Source organism: Acinonyx jubatus, chromosome B2 (genome assembly GCF_027475565.1).
Source record: "Acinonyx jubatus isolate Ajub_Pintada_27869175 chromosome B2, VMU_Ajub_asm_v1.0, whole genome shotgun sequence".
Classification (NCBI taxonomy): Eukaryota; Metazoa; Chordata; class Mammalia; order Carnivora; family Felidae; genus Acinonyx; species Acinonyx jubatus.
In genome coordinates, this window is record NC_069385.1 from 99038594 (window position 1) to 99053309 (window position 14716).

General features: G+C 41.3%; 1 protein-coding gene across 3 annotated transcripts in view; it reads right to left on the reverse strand.

The window, feature by feature from the left end:
- Positions 1–1615: 1615 nt before the first annotated feature.
- Positions 1616–14716, reverse strand: part of LRRC1 (leucine rich repeat containing 1) — a 127696-nt gene continuing 114595 nt past the window's right edge. For all 3 annotated transcript variants that reach the window (XM_015070135.3, XM_053222685.1, XM_053222686.1), the window contains exons 11-14: positions 13660–13775; positions 5722–5894; positions 4706–4842; positions 1616–3107 (exon numbers count right to left, since the gene is read on the reverse strand). In XM_015070135.3, the coding sequence (XP_014925621.1) occupies positions 2949–3107; positions 4706–4842; positions 5722–5894; positions 13660–13775 (585 nt within the window). In that variant the 3' untranslated portion in view covers positions 1616–2948. The remainder of the gene's footprint in view (positions 3108–4705; positions 4843–5721; positions 5895–13659; positions 13776–14716) is intronic.

The window sequence follows — 14716 nt, forward strand, 5'->3', positions numbered from 1 at the left end:
ACACACACACACACACACACACACACACACACATCGAGGCAAATAGTTCTAGATTTTCTTACCTGTACCTTTTTTTCCAATGACTTTTTTTTTTTCTGTTTTATCCACTTAGGCACAATTTCCTTGCTAAAAACAGGAAAAATGGGGCTACAAAAAGAGCAGGTGAACAGGTCACAATAATCTTTCCTGCTTTTACCTGTCACTCCCACAAGACAAACAGGCAGGCTGTACAGCAAACGCCTCCCTTTCCTGAAGGAAGGAAGGGCCAGACTGCGGGGTGGGGATGGACAGTGTTCCTCTAGGAAGAGGTCAGGAAATTTGGGCACCAGCCTCAGAAGGGAAAGGTCTCCTATGGCATAATTACGTTTTCCTTCTAATGACAAGAAGGCCTCACTGGAAAAGGTGGGCATGTTCTTGAGTTGGGTCTCTTTGGTCGATGTTCCTATGGTGAGGTCTAAGTCTGGTTCCAGCACCCTGGCGTAAGGAGCACAGCAGTGTCCCCCAGGCACAAACAAGTGAAACGAAAGTAACTTTTCCCTTCTCCAGGAAGGGGGAACAAAATGCCAAAAACTAAAAACAAAACAAGCAAGCAAGCAAACAAACAGGTGAAAATGTAGTAGAGAAGGTAGGCCAAAGGAAACATAATTACGTACATAAAATTTCCTAGAAAAATTTAAGCACACTGTCTATTGTGCCCACCACATTCCACCAAAGCTATGATAAACTGAGTAGCAAAGGGTAGGCTTAATGTGAAAACAAAAAACAACATCCAATTTTATTTGTTCTTTAGCATTGAGATAACTCTCCCTGAATGAAACCAATTTGCTTACCTATCAGCCCATGAGTTAGTGGCATCATTTTCACAGGCCTAAAACAGAGTATGCCAAAATCTTAAAATGGAGAAGACAGAACGGTGTTCCAGAGATTGGGAAGCAAGGTAAAAAACTGAGTAGCCCAAAAACCACTTATGCACCATGGTACTTCCAACTCAAAAAGAAAAAAAATAATATATATATATATATTTTATATATATGTATATGTGTATATACATATATTTTATATATGTATATGTGTGTGTATGTACAAACAACTTAAAAAGCAAAATGAGGGGCACCTGGGTGGCTCAGTCTGTTGAGTGTCTCACTCTGGATTTTGGCTCAAGTCATGATCTCATGGTTTGTGAGTTGGAGCCTGGCATCAGGCTCTGCACTGATACCGTGGATCTTGCTTGGGCTTCTCTGGCTCCCTTTCTCTCTGCTCTTCCCCCACTTACATCCTCTCTCTCTCTCTCTCAAGAATAAATATTCAAAAAAAAAAAAAAAGAGAGAAAAAGAAAATGAACCCAGTAAGTAAATGCACAGCAGTAATAGAAGATATTGTATTTGGTTGGTTGAAAGCAGATTGCTAACGAGTCCAATTGGCCAGCCATAACCCGAAGTTATTTGCCAGAGTGAAGGGCACTTCTGGGGTCTGTCCTGTGTGGCAAAAGGGCAAGAAATTAACTCAAAACTGACCAGTAGTTTGGATATTTAATGGATGGGAACACACTGTCAAAGAATGCAGCTACTTGCCATCATCTGAACATTACAAGGTGATAAGTTTAAAGAGTTGTACGGTTAATTCCAGGGTGATTTTATTTCATGGAGAGAAAACAAAAAACCCAACAATATCGTGATTTTCCTCATAGTAACTGGCATTTTCATTTCTCTTTTATCACATTATACAAAAAAAAAAAAAAAAAATCAACAGAAATGCACCAAAACATACCCCCATACCTCTTAAATTAGCAGACTTAAAATTAAAACTTGAAGCAATATTTTGTTATATTTTGACTCAAACTCTATTTACAAATTAAATTGCACTTACAAAGATAGCAATATTTCTAATATGGTTGTAGGTTATTTCGCTTTATTGTGGTTTTATATCTCAATATAAAACTTTTAAAGCTTTCTTCAATAAAAATCATACTTTCTTTTGCAGTACATAATTCATTTACTCACTGGATTCCTGAACCAGTTTTCTCCTTTTGTGCTTTTCTGATTTTATTTTACAAATGGCATATACCTTCCAAGTAGGTACAATCAGACACTGTACTCATTCTAAGAGACTCATTCATAAAAAGTGTTAAGAAACGAAATATTAGCAGTCTAATCCTTTGGTTCATCTTTCTAAAAAAAAAAAATTCAACTGATAAAATTTACAAATTCGTGGTAACTCTTCTTTTTGGCTAAAAACAAATCCACCAGGTAGATTACTGATTAAAATCCAACACTGCTTTAAAAGTACCACATTCTTAGTCTCATCTGACTGCTTGAGGACGTCGCTGTGTGCAACTCGTTTGACATGACACAGGATACAGTAAGGCACAAGTGGATGGTAAAAGAGAAAACACTTTAGGACTCCTGCGCTTTTCTTCCCGCACAAATGCTAAAATATGTACCGTTTCCATGATAAAATAACGAAAAAGAAATACACATTTTTTTTTGTTATGAAATACCTATACAAAATTTTTTAAAATTTACACCATCTGAGCTGCCAAAAAAGGTTTTAAAAAAGTATCAATTATTCCCCGTACATAAAACTCTCTCTCATCAGTAGGTCCAAGAGAAAAATGTCCAGGGCGCTTTACAGGAGGGAGGAGGACAAAAACAATTCCCCTTCCTGTGCTCCCTGACCCCAACATAAGACAACACCAAAGGTCAGATGTTTACAGTAGTGTATTCTACTTATCATGACAAACGACTGGAAGCTGGAGGAAAGGAAGCGCGCCTGGACCGCAGTAAGGCACATCCGTGGACAGAGCAGCAACCCCAGCAGGCGGCCTGGGGGTGGCGCGTGCCTCCCCGCCTTCCGGGGAAGACAAAGGACTGCGTGAGGCTCCTCCGGAGGGCACGGGAACATCTCAACAGCAGGGGGAGACACGGGAGGTAAAACCTGCAGGTGAAGTTCTATACAGAAGTGGTCACTCGGTCAATGGTGTGATTGACCTCGTTCTTGTTTGAATCCAGTCCTTTAGCAGCATTCCGGTCGTTCCGTAAATTCTCCACTGTCTTTTTCATATTCTTTAGCTCCCCAGGGTGTGGAGTGGCTCGCCTCAGAAGTGTTCTCTGCAAACAAACAGGGGAGTGAATGTTTTGCTGTTATGCCTTTACTCTTTCCAGCAGGCGGCTGGGAGGCAGTGGCCTCCTTACCTCTGAGGAGCTATGAGTTAGAGTGGGCGGGAGCACCTCCTCCTGCCCCAGGAGTGTTTATGGGCTGCTTACCAGTAAGCACTTAAGGGAACATGAACGTGGCACGGGACTGGTCTAGTCAAGACTGAAGGATTACTTTCACAATAAAAGGGTACTTTGTAAAATGTGAAATTAGTGTAATATGAAAATAAAGTTCGATGAACAGCAAGAAAAAAAAGATTAAGATGTTAGTGTGGGGTGCGGAGAAAGAAGAAGATAAAGGGGTCAAAAACTTAAAATCCCTGAAATGTCCCATTACCCCAAGCGGTTCTGACTTCCTTCAACCCTGGAGGCATAGAAGTGGAAGGAAAAGGAAAGAAAGAGAGAGAGACAGACAGACAGACAGACAGAAGGGCTTCTTTTCTTATTCCGCTGCTGTGTGTGTTATTTACGTCACCTACTGGAGTACACAGTCTTCCAATAAAGGCCACGGTGCTGGAAGTGAAGTGATATGGCAGGGGCAATCTTTAAAAAAAATGTATTATTTGACATGTTACATGCCCTCTGGCTCATAAAACAGTATCTGTATCTTTTAAATGGACTGTCCAAGGAGTTTCAGGAGGAGCCTAAAGTAAGTTAACACAAAACTGCCAAGGCACTGTCGTGGCCATGAAGGAGCGGGTGAAATCATCCCCCTCCAATAAGGCAGGAGGAATCAGCTATGAGGAGTCATTTCTGCTCAAGTTATTTTTTCATGACTAATTCCTACTTTGTAATCCACTACTGTAAATGGATGAAGTCCCATTCGGTGACAGCTGGAATAACAAAGACTACAGACAGTAATTTAAAAACCACACATTGCTTTGGGGGCTGCAGGTACTCCCTCTCAGCTCTGCTTATGAAAATCTCAATTAGTGCAAGGAGTTTAAGCCAAAGTCAACTTGTAGTAAGATTTCGAGAGTTGTCACTGACTCCTGGAGATGTCAGCTGCCTGAGAGACATTTTCAAGTGTGAATGAAGTAAGGCTAAGTAGTACTTTCAGATCTCTTGATTTTTGGATGAAAACTAGTAAATTAACCCAACTAATATCACAAGCACTCTGCCTAAAGGTGAAGAGAAGAATGGTTACGTGAAGAAGACACAGAAGCATGGCTCCACAGAAGGCAAGCTAAGTCACACTGCGAGATGTGAAGGGAGTCAATGTGGTACACCTATAAACGGGCGTGGGGAGGAGACTTCCTTCACCGAGAACAACAGACACAGAAAAAATTCCCCATCAAGTTACTGCAGGCAAGAAGGGAAGCCATCACAAATAAAGAAAAAGAGCATACACTATTCAAACAAACAAACAAACAAAAAACAGAGTTCCATTTGCTTTATATACATTTGGTGAATCGGAACCTAGAAGTATCTAGTTTTGCCTTCTAAATTTTTTTTTTTTTTTTTTTTACATGCTGAAGGCAAAGCAGAGAACAGTCAATTGGAAAAAAGAAATCCTTATTTTCCAGGTAGGCCATCAATTTCCACCTCCATACCGTTTCATTGTCTTCTTCGTCTTTCTCGTCTTCCAAAAATCGGATTGCACTGACTCTGTTCACGGCACGCTCATTCCAGGCCTCATCGGAGACATCATTCACCAAGCTTTCCAGAGCCCCACAGCGAGGCAGGTTCTCTGTCACGACAAAGACGACATTAGCTGGGAAGTTGGTTCGTGTGACTGGTAACTACTATGCAGTATTTAAAAAAATTTTAAACAAAAAGAAAAAAGTCTGGGACAGGGTTGCCCTTTCTTTTCAATGATGCATGATTCAATCTGAGATCATATAAAAGATCTGTTAAATTAAGGCTTAATATTTCATTAGAGAATGTCATCATAATTTGTAGAATCCTTTCTCACAATTCTTTTCTATACACTGACTTTGGGACACCAGTACTTCCCTCAGTAACACTTTCTGCCTTGTTTTTCCCCTGGGGTCTTAAAAGCTCTTCTAACAAGGCTGGGATTGGCAAGATGCTTTGGGGCCTTTCCACCTAGGGGACTCCTGTTCTCCCAGAGCACTCTAGGTCTCTTTTATAAAAACCAGCTCTCAGAAAAGGATTTTTATATCAATTTGATGTTACTATGAATATTTTTTAAAACCACACGTAATTTACAAAACAAAGGAACAATCACTCAAAACAACAGAATGGCTGCAACACTGTTCCACAGTGGTGTTCAGTACTAATCCTCTAAACCATCAGTTTGGATTTTAAGGGACTCTGTTAACTTTTTAAAAAGTATCTGTATTTTCAGCTTTAGCTACAGTTCAAACCCAAAAGGCTGTTTAAGGAATTTCAGATATGATAAGCAGGTATGAGGGGTACGTTTTCTGCAAAGGTGCAGAGGAGCCTTCCCAGAGGAGACGCCCAGTGACCTCACCCAGGCTGGTCCGAGGAGTATATTAGACAAGTTACAGATGCATGTGGGAGTAAGAGGTCGTATGGATAGACATTAGCTCCTGTTCCTGTTAGTAGGAGCATGTGGCCATGTGAGTACTGTCCTTAAATTCACCTTGGCAAGTAGGTTCAGAAGGCAGCTGAGGAAGCAAGACACAGGTCAAAATCTTCTCTCCTGTGGCATGATCTGTGTCCGTCTGGAATGTGAGCAGAGGCTGGGACTGGTTGTCCGACAACCACAGAGCCTTCAGCTTCAAGGCGGTCAGGGATAAAGGCAGATGTAATAGCCTAATTTAAAACAAAAGGAGACATCAGGGTCTCAGATTTCATAATGACATCAATTCCTGTCAATACAGACCGAATAAAAACATTACAAAGAACCTCCTGGGATCGGGTTCAACATGGAACAAGATGTTAATGTTTATAATAAGATCCTTGGGGCGCCTGGGGGGCGCAGTCGGTTAAGCGTCCGACTTCAGCTCAGGTCACGATCTTGCGGTCCGTGAGTTCGAGCCCCGCGTCGGGCTCTGGGCTGATGGCTCGGAGCCTGGAGCCTGCTTCCGATTCTGTGTCTCCTTCTCTCTCTGCCCCTCCCCCGTTCATGCTCTGTCTCTCTCTGTCTCAAAAATAAATAAACGTTAAAAAAAAATTTAAAAAAAAATTTATAATAAGATCCTTGATGTATTCTTTGTGAGCAGACTCCTCAGTTCAGTCACTGGGCTTCCCTCTTCTGCCGTCATCTCTCTTATTAGCACCTCTGGTCATGGGGCAAAACATGAGGAAATTACAGAACACATGAGTCAAGTCTTGCACTAGGAGGTTTCGATTTAAAGAGAAAAAAAGCCAGAGTAATTGTGGAAGAACCCAGAAGCAGCAGTTTTTACTGAGTCAATGGCAACAGCCTCACCGACGATTACCTGTTTCCAGTAGCACCTGGCAAATCAAGACGACAGGAAGCAGATGCCTGGGATGTTGAAGAGTTTAAGTGGCAATTCAAATAAAGATTAAAAAGTTTTTCGCTTGGATTTCATTCCTCTAGGGAGCTTATTTTTAGGTATCCATTTCAAACATATGTCTTCCAGTTTCTAGAAGCTCCCACTTTCCAGACTCCTATGTGATAATTAACGTCCACTTCACAGTGTTTCAGTTTCAAATGAGATCGTATATATTAAAGCACTTTAAAAATTGTAATGTGACACCTGAGGATTAATTTTATATTTATGTTCACACAAATGTCTGACACAGTGTCTACACTCAATTAACTCTATTTAGCAAAGATCCGCACCAGGAATCATACGTACTTGGTACTTGCCAAAGATTACTTTAGTGCAGTGGTTCTTAACCAGGGGCGCTTCTGCCCCTAGGTATAGCTAGCAGTGTCTGCAGACATTTTTGGGAGGTGCTGCTGGCATCCAGAGGGTAGAGGCCGAGGATATTGCTATACATCTCATAATGCACAGGACAGCCCTGACAACAGAGAATTATCAGGCCTAAGATGCTAACAGTGCGAGGGGTGAAAAAGCTGCTTTAGTGAAAACCAATGCTTTACACACGCCTACTGGTGCATGATGAAAATATCCAAACCTCTGTTAGGTACCAGAAACTTCAGGTGCAAAGAAGCTAAGGTTGTATTTGATAAGGTATTTTTACTCTGAGGATGTCTCTGTGTATTAAATTACAATCTTGGCAGGGTCTTCATAAGCTGGACAATAATGAGGTGACTGCATTCTGAGGACTCCAAGATGAGGAACATTTTCTTAAAAGAAATCCCTGGCTCAGTAATACCATCAGAAATTCTATGACAGCATATATTGCTGGGGTTCTTTCTTTTATGATATTGCACACCTATCTCCAGTTAACACATGTGGGGGATCTACCTACACATCTTGCCAACAGATTAATGCTGCATTTTCAGACATAGATGCCATTCTGAATTGACAGGCTTATGGAAAATTAATGTGAACTCTATGTAGAGATATGAAGACAAGTTGCACTCCAATATTATAAAACTATCTAAATAAAATGTAAGCACAGACTGGTTATTTTAACAAATGAAGTGAAAATGATCAAAGAGTGCATCGAGAGTGTTAACAACGAATGTATTATTGACAAACTTTTCACAAGAAAAATGTATTGCACATGATATTTACAATATACTAGTCATGCAGGCAACAATATAGTTTCTTTTCCTAACAATTAGTCCAGCAAAGTCTGGTCCATCCCACACATATGTACTGGGTGCAGTACTGAGTCAGTGGAATTGTACCTCAGCGTCAATGCATCCATGAGATCTGCTTACGTTAAAGTACCCATGAATGGGGCGCCTGGGGGGCTCAGTTGGTTGAGTGTCCATCTTCGGCTCAGGTCATGGTCTCACAGCTTGTGGGTTTGAGCCCCGCACCAGGCTGTGCTCTGACAGCATGCAGCCTGCTTCAGATTCTCTGTCTCCCTCTCTCTCTGCCCCTCCCTTGCTCACTCGCTCTCTCCCCCTCTCAAAAACAGACATTAAAAAAAAGTCTCTATGTATTGTACACCACAAAATTTCACTAATAAGGGCCAAACTGACTGAGAAAGAAATACGTACTTTTAAATCCCAGAATCCACCAAGGGCAGTGATGGGCTTATACCATGAAGGACGCCCAAGGGGATCCAAGGAAGCAGAGGCTTTACAGCTCTACTTACTGTCTTGAGGTGCTGGGTCTATGAAGGAGATAGAAAGTGAAATCTCTTCTGCTTATACAACAAATTATTCTTACCTCTGCCCAAAGGCTGTCACACATACACTCAAATGCAAGGAAGTTAAAGACAGGAGACATGTATTTGCCTGGCCTGGTGACAGGGATTTTAAGACTACCCTAACATACTGTGAAAGCTTCAAGTACCTCAAAGTCTTTCATTTTACTACTAACAAAAGGATAATTCTTTTGAATGTCTGTTCCTACTTCTTTAGAAATGTTTCAAGTTTTAGAGTCTAGGCACGATATCTACAGTTAGTGCCTCTAAATTTCTTAATCATGAGGGCATAAAGGAAAAAAAAATTAAGATTTTAAAACTGGCACAGAACACAGATACTCAAACATGGTCATCATACCTTTTTATTAATGTTTGTTTTGTTTGTTTGTTTGTTTTGAGAAATAGAGTATAAGTGGGGGAGGGGCGGAGAGAGGGGGGGGACAGAGGATCTGAAGCAGGCTCTGTGCTGACAGCAGCGAGCCCAATGCAGGGCTTGAACTTACAAACTGTGAGATCATGACCTGAGCCGAAGCTGGATCCTGGAGCCCCTGGAGCCCCTGGTCATTGTACCTTCTTAGAAGAATAACTGGCTTTGCAGCTAAGTACTAAAACCAAAGGTATAAATAAAAGGCTAAACAGAGCATCAATAATAAATAACAGCTTGTAAGGATGACAAATCACGGTAAAAGCTGAAATAAATGACTAGACTCTACAATAACAGATCTTAATAATGACATTCAACCAAGCCATGTAAGATTAGTGACTTGTCTAGAACACCAGTTTCCCTGTGAAATATCAGAGTGCCAGCTTGAACACGGCTGTTGCCAGCTGAGCACACACCACACATGAGCTCGTTGGCAAGCGTCCCAGGGAGGGTGTTTCAGAGTTTCAAAGACAAAAAAAAGAAAAAAAAGGGGCACCTGGGTGGCTCAGTCCATTAAGCGGCAACTTGGGCTCAGGTCATAATCTCACAGCTCATGAGTTCGAGCCCCATGTCAGGGTCTGTGCTGGCAGCTCAGAGCCTGGAGCCTGCTTTGGATTCTGTGTCTCCCTCTCTCTCTGCCCCTCCCCTGCTTGTGCTCTGTCTCTGTCTCTCAAAAATAAATAAACGTTAAAAAAAACTTTTTTAAAAAGAAAAAGAAAAAAGCTCTTTTTTTAGAGATCCTCACACCCTGCCCCATCTGTGTGTGCGTGCGTGTGTGTGTGTGTGTGTGTGTGTGTATTCTTGCTTTCCAGAGGAGTTAATAATACATTTTTGGTTTATTCTGGTACCTTCTGTACTCTGCAGAATCAACACAAGAAACCACTGTCCTATTTGTCCACATCTCTGTGTTTTATTTAGGACCCCATCCCCCTAAAATAAAAAGCCTGTGGTTACTATTTACATCAATGGTATAAGGACTACAGCAAACGAATAACCACACCATGAGCCAAGCCTCTCATTTCCAGTTAAATCCACGACCAATCAACCTGAAATGACCTTCCCTATCTCTGAACTACTGTAGCAACTGCACTGTCAAGTTTATTTGACAACAACTAAACATGGCTAGACTGGTTAATTTAATATTGACTTAACCTATCATTGCATACGTCTTACAATGGAATGCTTCATCTTTTACCTCCTGCTGGAATTTTTAGTTTTAAGCAGAGTTTCCAATAATGTTTAAAGATACATAGAACATGATCAGTAGGAAAATGTAACTGAAATATCTAAAGGGAAAGCCCCCTGTGACCTCAGGCCTCCACCCCTCCTCTAGGGGAACTGGTATTGATGTTTGGGTGTACTGCACAGATACGTTGTTTTAAAAACAAAAATGAGAGTACTACGTATGCCCAACAGTTGCTCTTTTTACTCAGTACCATGGGCCTCCTGTGTCACTACACAGAGAGATCATCTCATCCTTTTAAGTGCTTAGTACTCCACGGTATAACCACACTGCCGTGTTGTGTTTTGTCTTTTAAGATTTCTTCCCAGCTTTACTGAGCTATAATTGCCATGAACACTGTGCAACTTTAAGGTGTACCTGGGATGATTTGATACACTCATATATTCCCCAGGGACTTACCACAGTAGGGTTAATTAACACCTCCATCCAGTCGCATAACTACCACCTTGTGTGCGTGTGCGTGCGTATGTGTGCGTGTGGTGAGAACATTTAAGATCTGCTCTCTTAGCAACTTTCAAGGATATAATACAGTATTATTAAATGCAGTCCCCATGATAGACATCAGGTCCCCAGAAATTATTCATCTTATAACTGGGAATTTGTACCCACTTATCAACACCTCCCTTCCTCCCCTATCCCTAGCCTCTGGTGACCTCCATGCTACTCTCTATTTCTATGAGTTCAGCTGTTTTTAGATTTCACATGTGAGATCATATAGTATTTGTCTTTTTCTGTCTGACTTATTTCACTTAGCATAACGCCCTCAAGGTCCATCCATGTCATAAATAGCATGATTTCCTTCCTTCTCACTTCTTTATCCATTCATCTGCTGACAGTGTTTAGGTTGGTTCCATATCTTGGCTACTGTGACTCATGCTGCAATGAACATGGGGGTGCAGATATGTCTTTGATATCCCGTTTTCATTTCCCTTGGACATACATCAGAATGGGATGGCCAGATCACAGGGTAGTTCCTCTATGTTTTGAGGAACCTCCACACCGCCTTCCCTAGTGGCTGCACCAATCTGCATTCCCATCAATGGAGCAAGAGGGTTCCCCTGTCTCCAAGTCCTTACCAACACTTGTTACCTCTTGTCTTATTGATAACAGCCATTCTAACAACTGTGAGGTAATGTTTTGGTATTTTTGAATTTTTTAATGTTTATTTATTTTGAGAGAGAGAGACAGAACGTGAGCAGGGCAGGGGCAGAGAGAGAAAGAGATTGGGAGACAGAACCCAAAGCAGGTTCCAGGCTCTGAGCTGTCAGCACAGAGCCCAACATGGGGCTTGAACCCACAAACCGTGAGATTATGACTTGAGCCAAAGGTACCCCAGGTACCCCTGTTTTAGTATTTTTAAATTTAATTTTTTGGATTATAAAATTCAAAGGTACAAACTATTCCCCCATTGACCTCCACTGTTTCTAGTATTTTACTATTCCTCCTCAGAGATCCTCAAAATACCAGAGATATTGTGTAGTTGGTGGACAGTCCTGTGGGAAAGAGTAAGAATTAAGGACATGTGTATTCTGTGTCCATGGGGAGCTGATGATAAAAGACATCTTCTCTGTTACTGTATAAGATTGGATACTTAGTTTCCCAGTGGCATTTTATAGTTATTCCATCAAACTTGTCAAAGAAAGTTTGTGGAAACTAACATGCAGTCTCTGTGCCATTTGCTTTTTTATATGCTTGAGAGAAGAGGCAAAAACTTCTGTCCTATGTGGCAGGATTTCCCATGGTGTAACGTTTCTGCAAGCTAAAAAGCTGACATTGTAGCCTTTTTTTTTTATTAGTTTCTATACTAATACTTAAAATAAGTAGTAATTAAATATTTTAATAGGTTTAAAATTTGGTTATGAATCCATATATACATGGGCTAAAAGACACACTTCACTGACTCAGCCGACAGCTATGTAAGTGCACTTTTTAATGAGGTTTTCTCCACCCCAGCCCAAACATAATAAAAATTTAACTTTCCCTCCTGAGAACTAGAGAATAGAGCCTTCACTCCTGTGAAGAGCAATTTTTAGACATCAGAGCCATCATTCTGCTCAAGAATTAGCGATGTAAATTCATGCTCGCCAGCGTGACAAGAATCCGGGAAGGTTTGGAGTCACCGAGTTCCTGCTGCTGGAGGTGGGGGAAGAACCACCCTTTCCAAGCTCTACACTGTGCGTGGGACTCAGTCCAGCAGAAAGTCAACATTCAACTCAAATTAATCCCGAGTCTCCAGTAACCGGTCAGTGGTCTTAAGAATCTATCAAGATGTCCTGAAAGCCTTAACTTGAAAACGGTGAGCATTCCCTGAGGCTTACTGTGTCCTGTAATTTATTAGCACCATTATCTACAATGGATTAGCCAGAATGAAAAATAGTGGCTTGTGCCTGACCTCAGTGACTAGCTAATCAGCACTTAGCACACCATCCTCCAAACACTCTTCAGACTGCTGCTATCTACCATTCAGAATCAGTGATCATTTTCCCCTGGCTGAGCACTTTTTCTCCCATCTAACTATGTAATACTCAAAAGCATTTTTTAAATTCCTTTGGTGATGAAGCCTGTGACACAAGGCATTTCGCAGTGGCCTACTATTCACTCTACAAAACTAACATTTTTAACATTTTCATTTGGGCGACAAGAATTTACCAGGCTTTTATTGTAAGTACCAGGCACTGTGCAGGGATAAATGGCACAGTGACACAGGTGCCACATTTAACTTCATGCACTGTTAGGTTTATATGGTTACACACACATTTATCATACGGTGCTGAGTGCTATGTTAGGGAGAATTGAAAAAAAAAAAAAAAAGCAGGCTCCAAGAGAAGGCGGCTCCCTGGTGAAAATGAAAGCATGAGCGATGAGGGATACAAGTGGGAGCCAGAGAAGGGGGTCCCAGCTAGAAAGAGTAGCTGGTCTAGGCTCGGGGGAAAGAAAGCACGTGTACCATCCGAGGTGATGAAACTAGTACAGAATGACTGAAACAAATCTGTAGTTTACAAAGGTGAAGAGAAGGCATATTCCAGAAACCAGTGAGCAGTCCACCAAGACCTCTGACCCCAGAACTTGAGAAATGCACTGCTGTGACCTTGGGGACACTCGTCAGGTGGCTCTTCACTTTATCACAGACGATGGATCACTTGGTGATTCTGACATTAGCTGTGTTATCCTTTGGCCGGAAAAGCATCCCTGGATACAATTTTATTTACAATTTCAGGGGGTTCAGAATCACCAGCAGAGCACATCAAGATCCCTGGTTCAAATCTCGTTCAAACTCATTCAAGCTCATTCTTCAGATGAGGAAACTCAGAGGCTCACGATGACGTACAAAAGCTAGCTATAAAAGCTGAAGTAAAACACAAGTATCCCAGGTCTCAGACAGTGCTGTTTCCCTTACATCACCATACTGCTGTTCTGAGAAGCATTTCCACAAAAGTGTCCACTTCAACTTCAAAGTGCCCCACACTTAGGCTGTCCCTCATCTGTCCAATGATCCAGTGTCCCTGCTCTCAGACTAACAACTTCCTGGGCCCTGGGTCATTCGACTCATCGGTATATATTCTAGAAGACGGTGCAAAGGCAAGATGGCAAAGGTTGGGGTGCATGAACATTTGGTTCCTTTTCTCAAATAAAGCAAACCAGGACATGCTTACCTGTTCCCTGCCACATCTAGGACATGAAGCTCTGTTGCCTGGGACACCTCTGCAGGTATCCGAGTCAGTCTATTGTCCCGCACACAGAACACGGTGAGGCTGCAGCACCCGCCAATCTACAATGAGAAAGAAAATACAGGCTTTTTTTCCAGGTTTTTTTGGAAGATGGTGGTGTGAGTGGAGTATCTTGTTTATCAAATGGCATGAGAAGGATGCATAAAATGACACTGATGACCAACTATGATTAATTTAAATCATACAAAGTACTAAGTAGTCCAATAAGGTCCTAAAAATCTCTGCAATACATGAAACTCAGAGAGTCTAAATTAAATCACGAAAAGAAACAGGACGGTTCAAAACTTACACTCTGAAATGCAAGTCATTTTCCACTGCTATCTAATGCAACCGCGTCTTTTAAGTATGTTAACTAAGCCACACAGGTCCAGACAATTATTGTTCGGTAATATGGGAGACTGAAAATTCTAAGTTTCAAAAATAAGGCCAAGGATGATCCATATACACCCCTCTGAAGACCTGCCCATTATATTAAATTTAGTATTCCCAGTGTTCCGGTTCATTTAAGAAACAGAGAGAGAGAGAGAGAGAGAGAGAGAGAGAGAGAAAGAAATAGAGGAAGGGAGGGAGGGGGAAGAAAAGACATCTGATAGATGACACAGTACACTAATTTGCACCATACATCTTTTAATAGCTTTCGGTTATTCACAACTTAATTTGGTAAATTCATTTTTCGTTTTCCTTTGACAACTGCAAAATTAACACTATTTTAGCAAAAATTGAATTTGGTAAATACATACATTAATCTGGTAAAACTAATGTGGGTAGAAGTGTATCACTATCTGTATCCACACCAAATTTGATTACCATTTATTTTTAAAGTAAGCGATTCAAAGGTAATTGAGCTTTCGTTGGATCTAGTCTTCAAAAAAGAACAGAAGCACAAAAGAATTCAATCATCCTCTTGAACAAATTGGCTCTGGTTCTATGGTCAGGAAAGCTGGACCAAGAGGGTGGAAACACAACTTGATCTCAGACACAA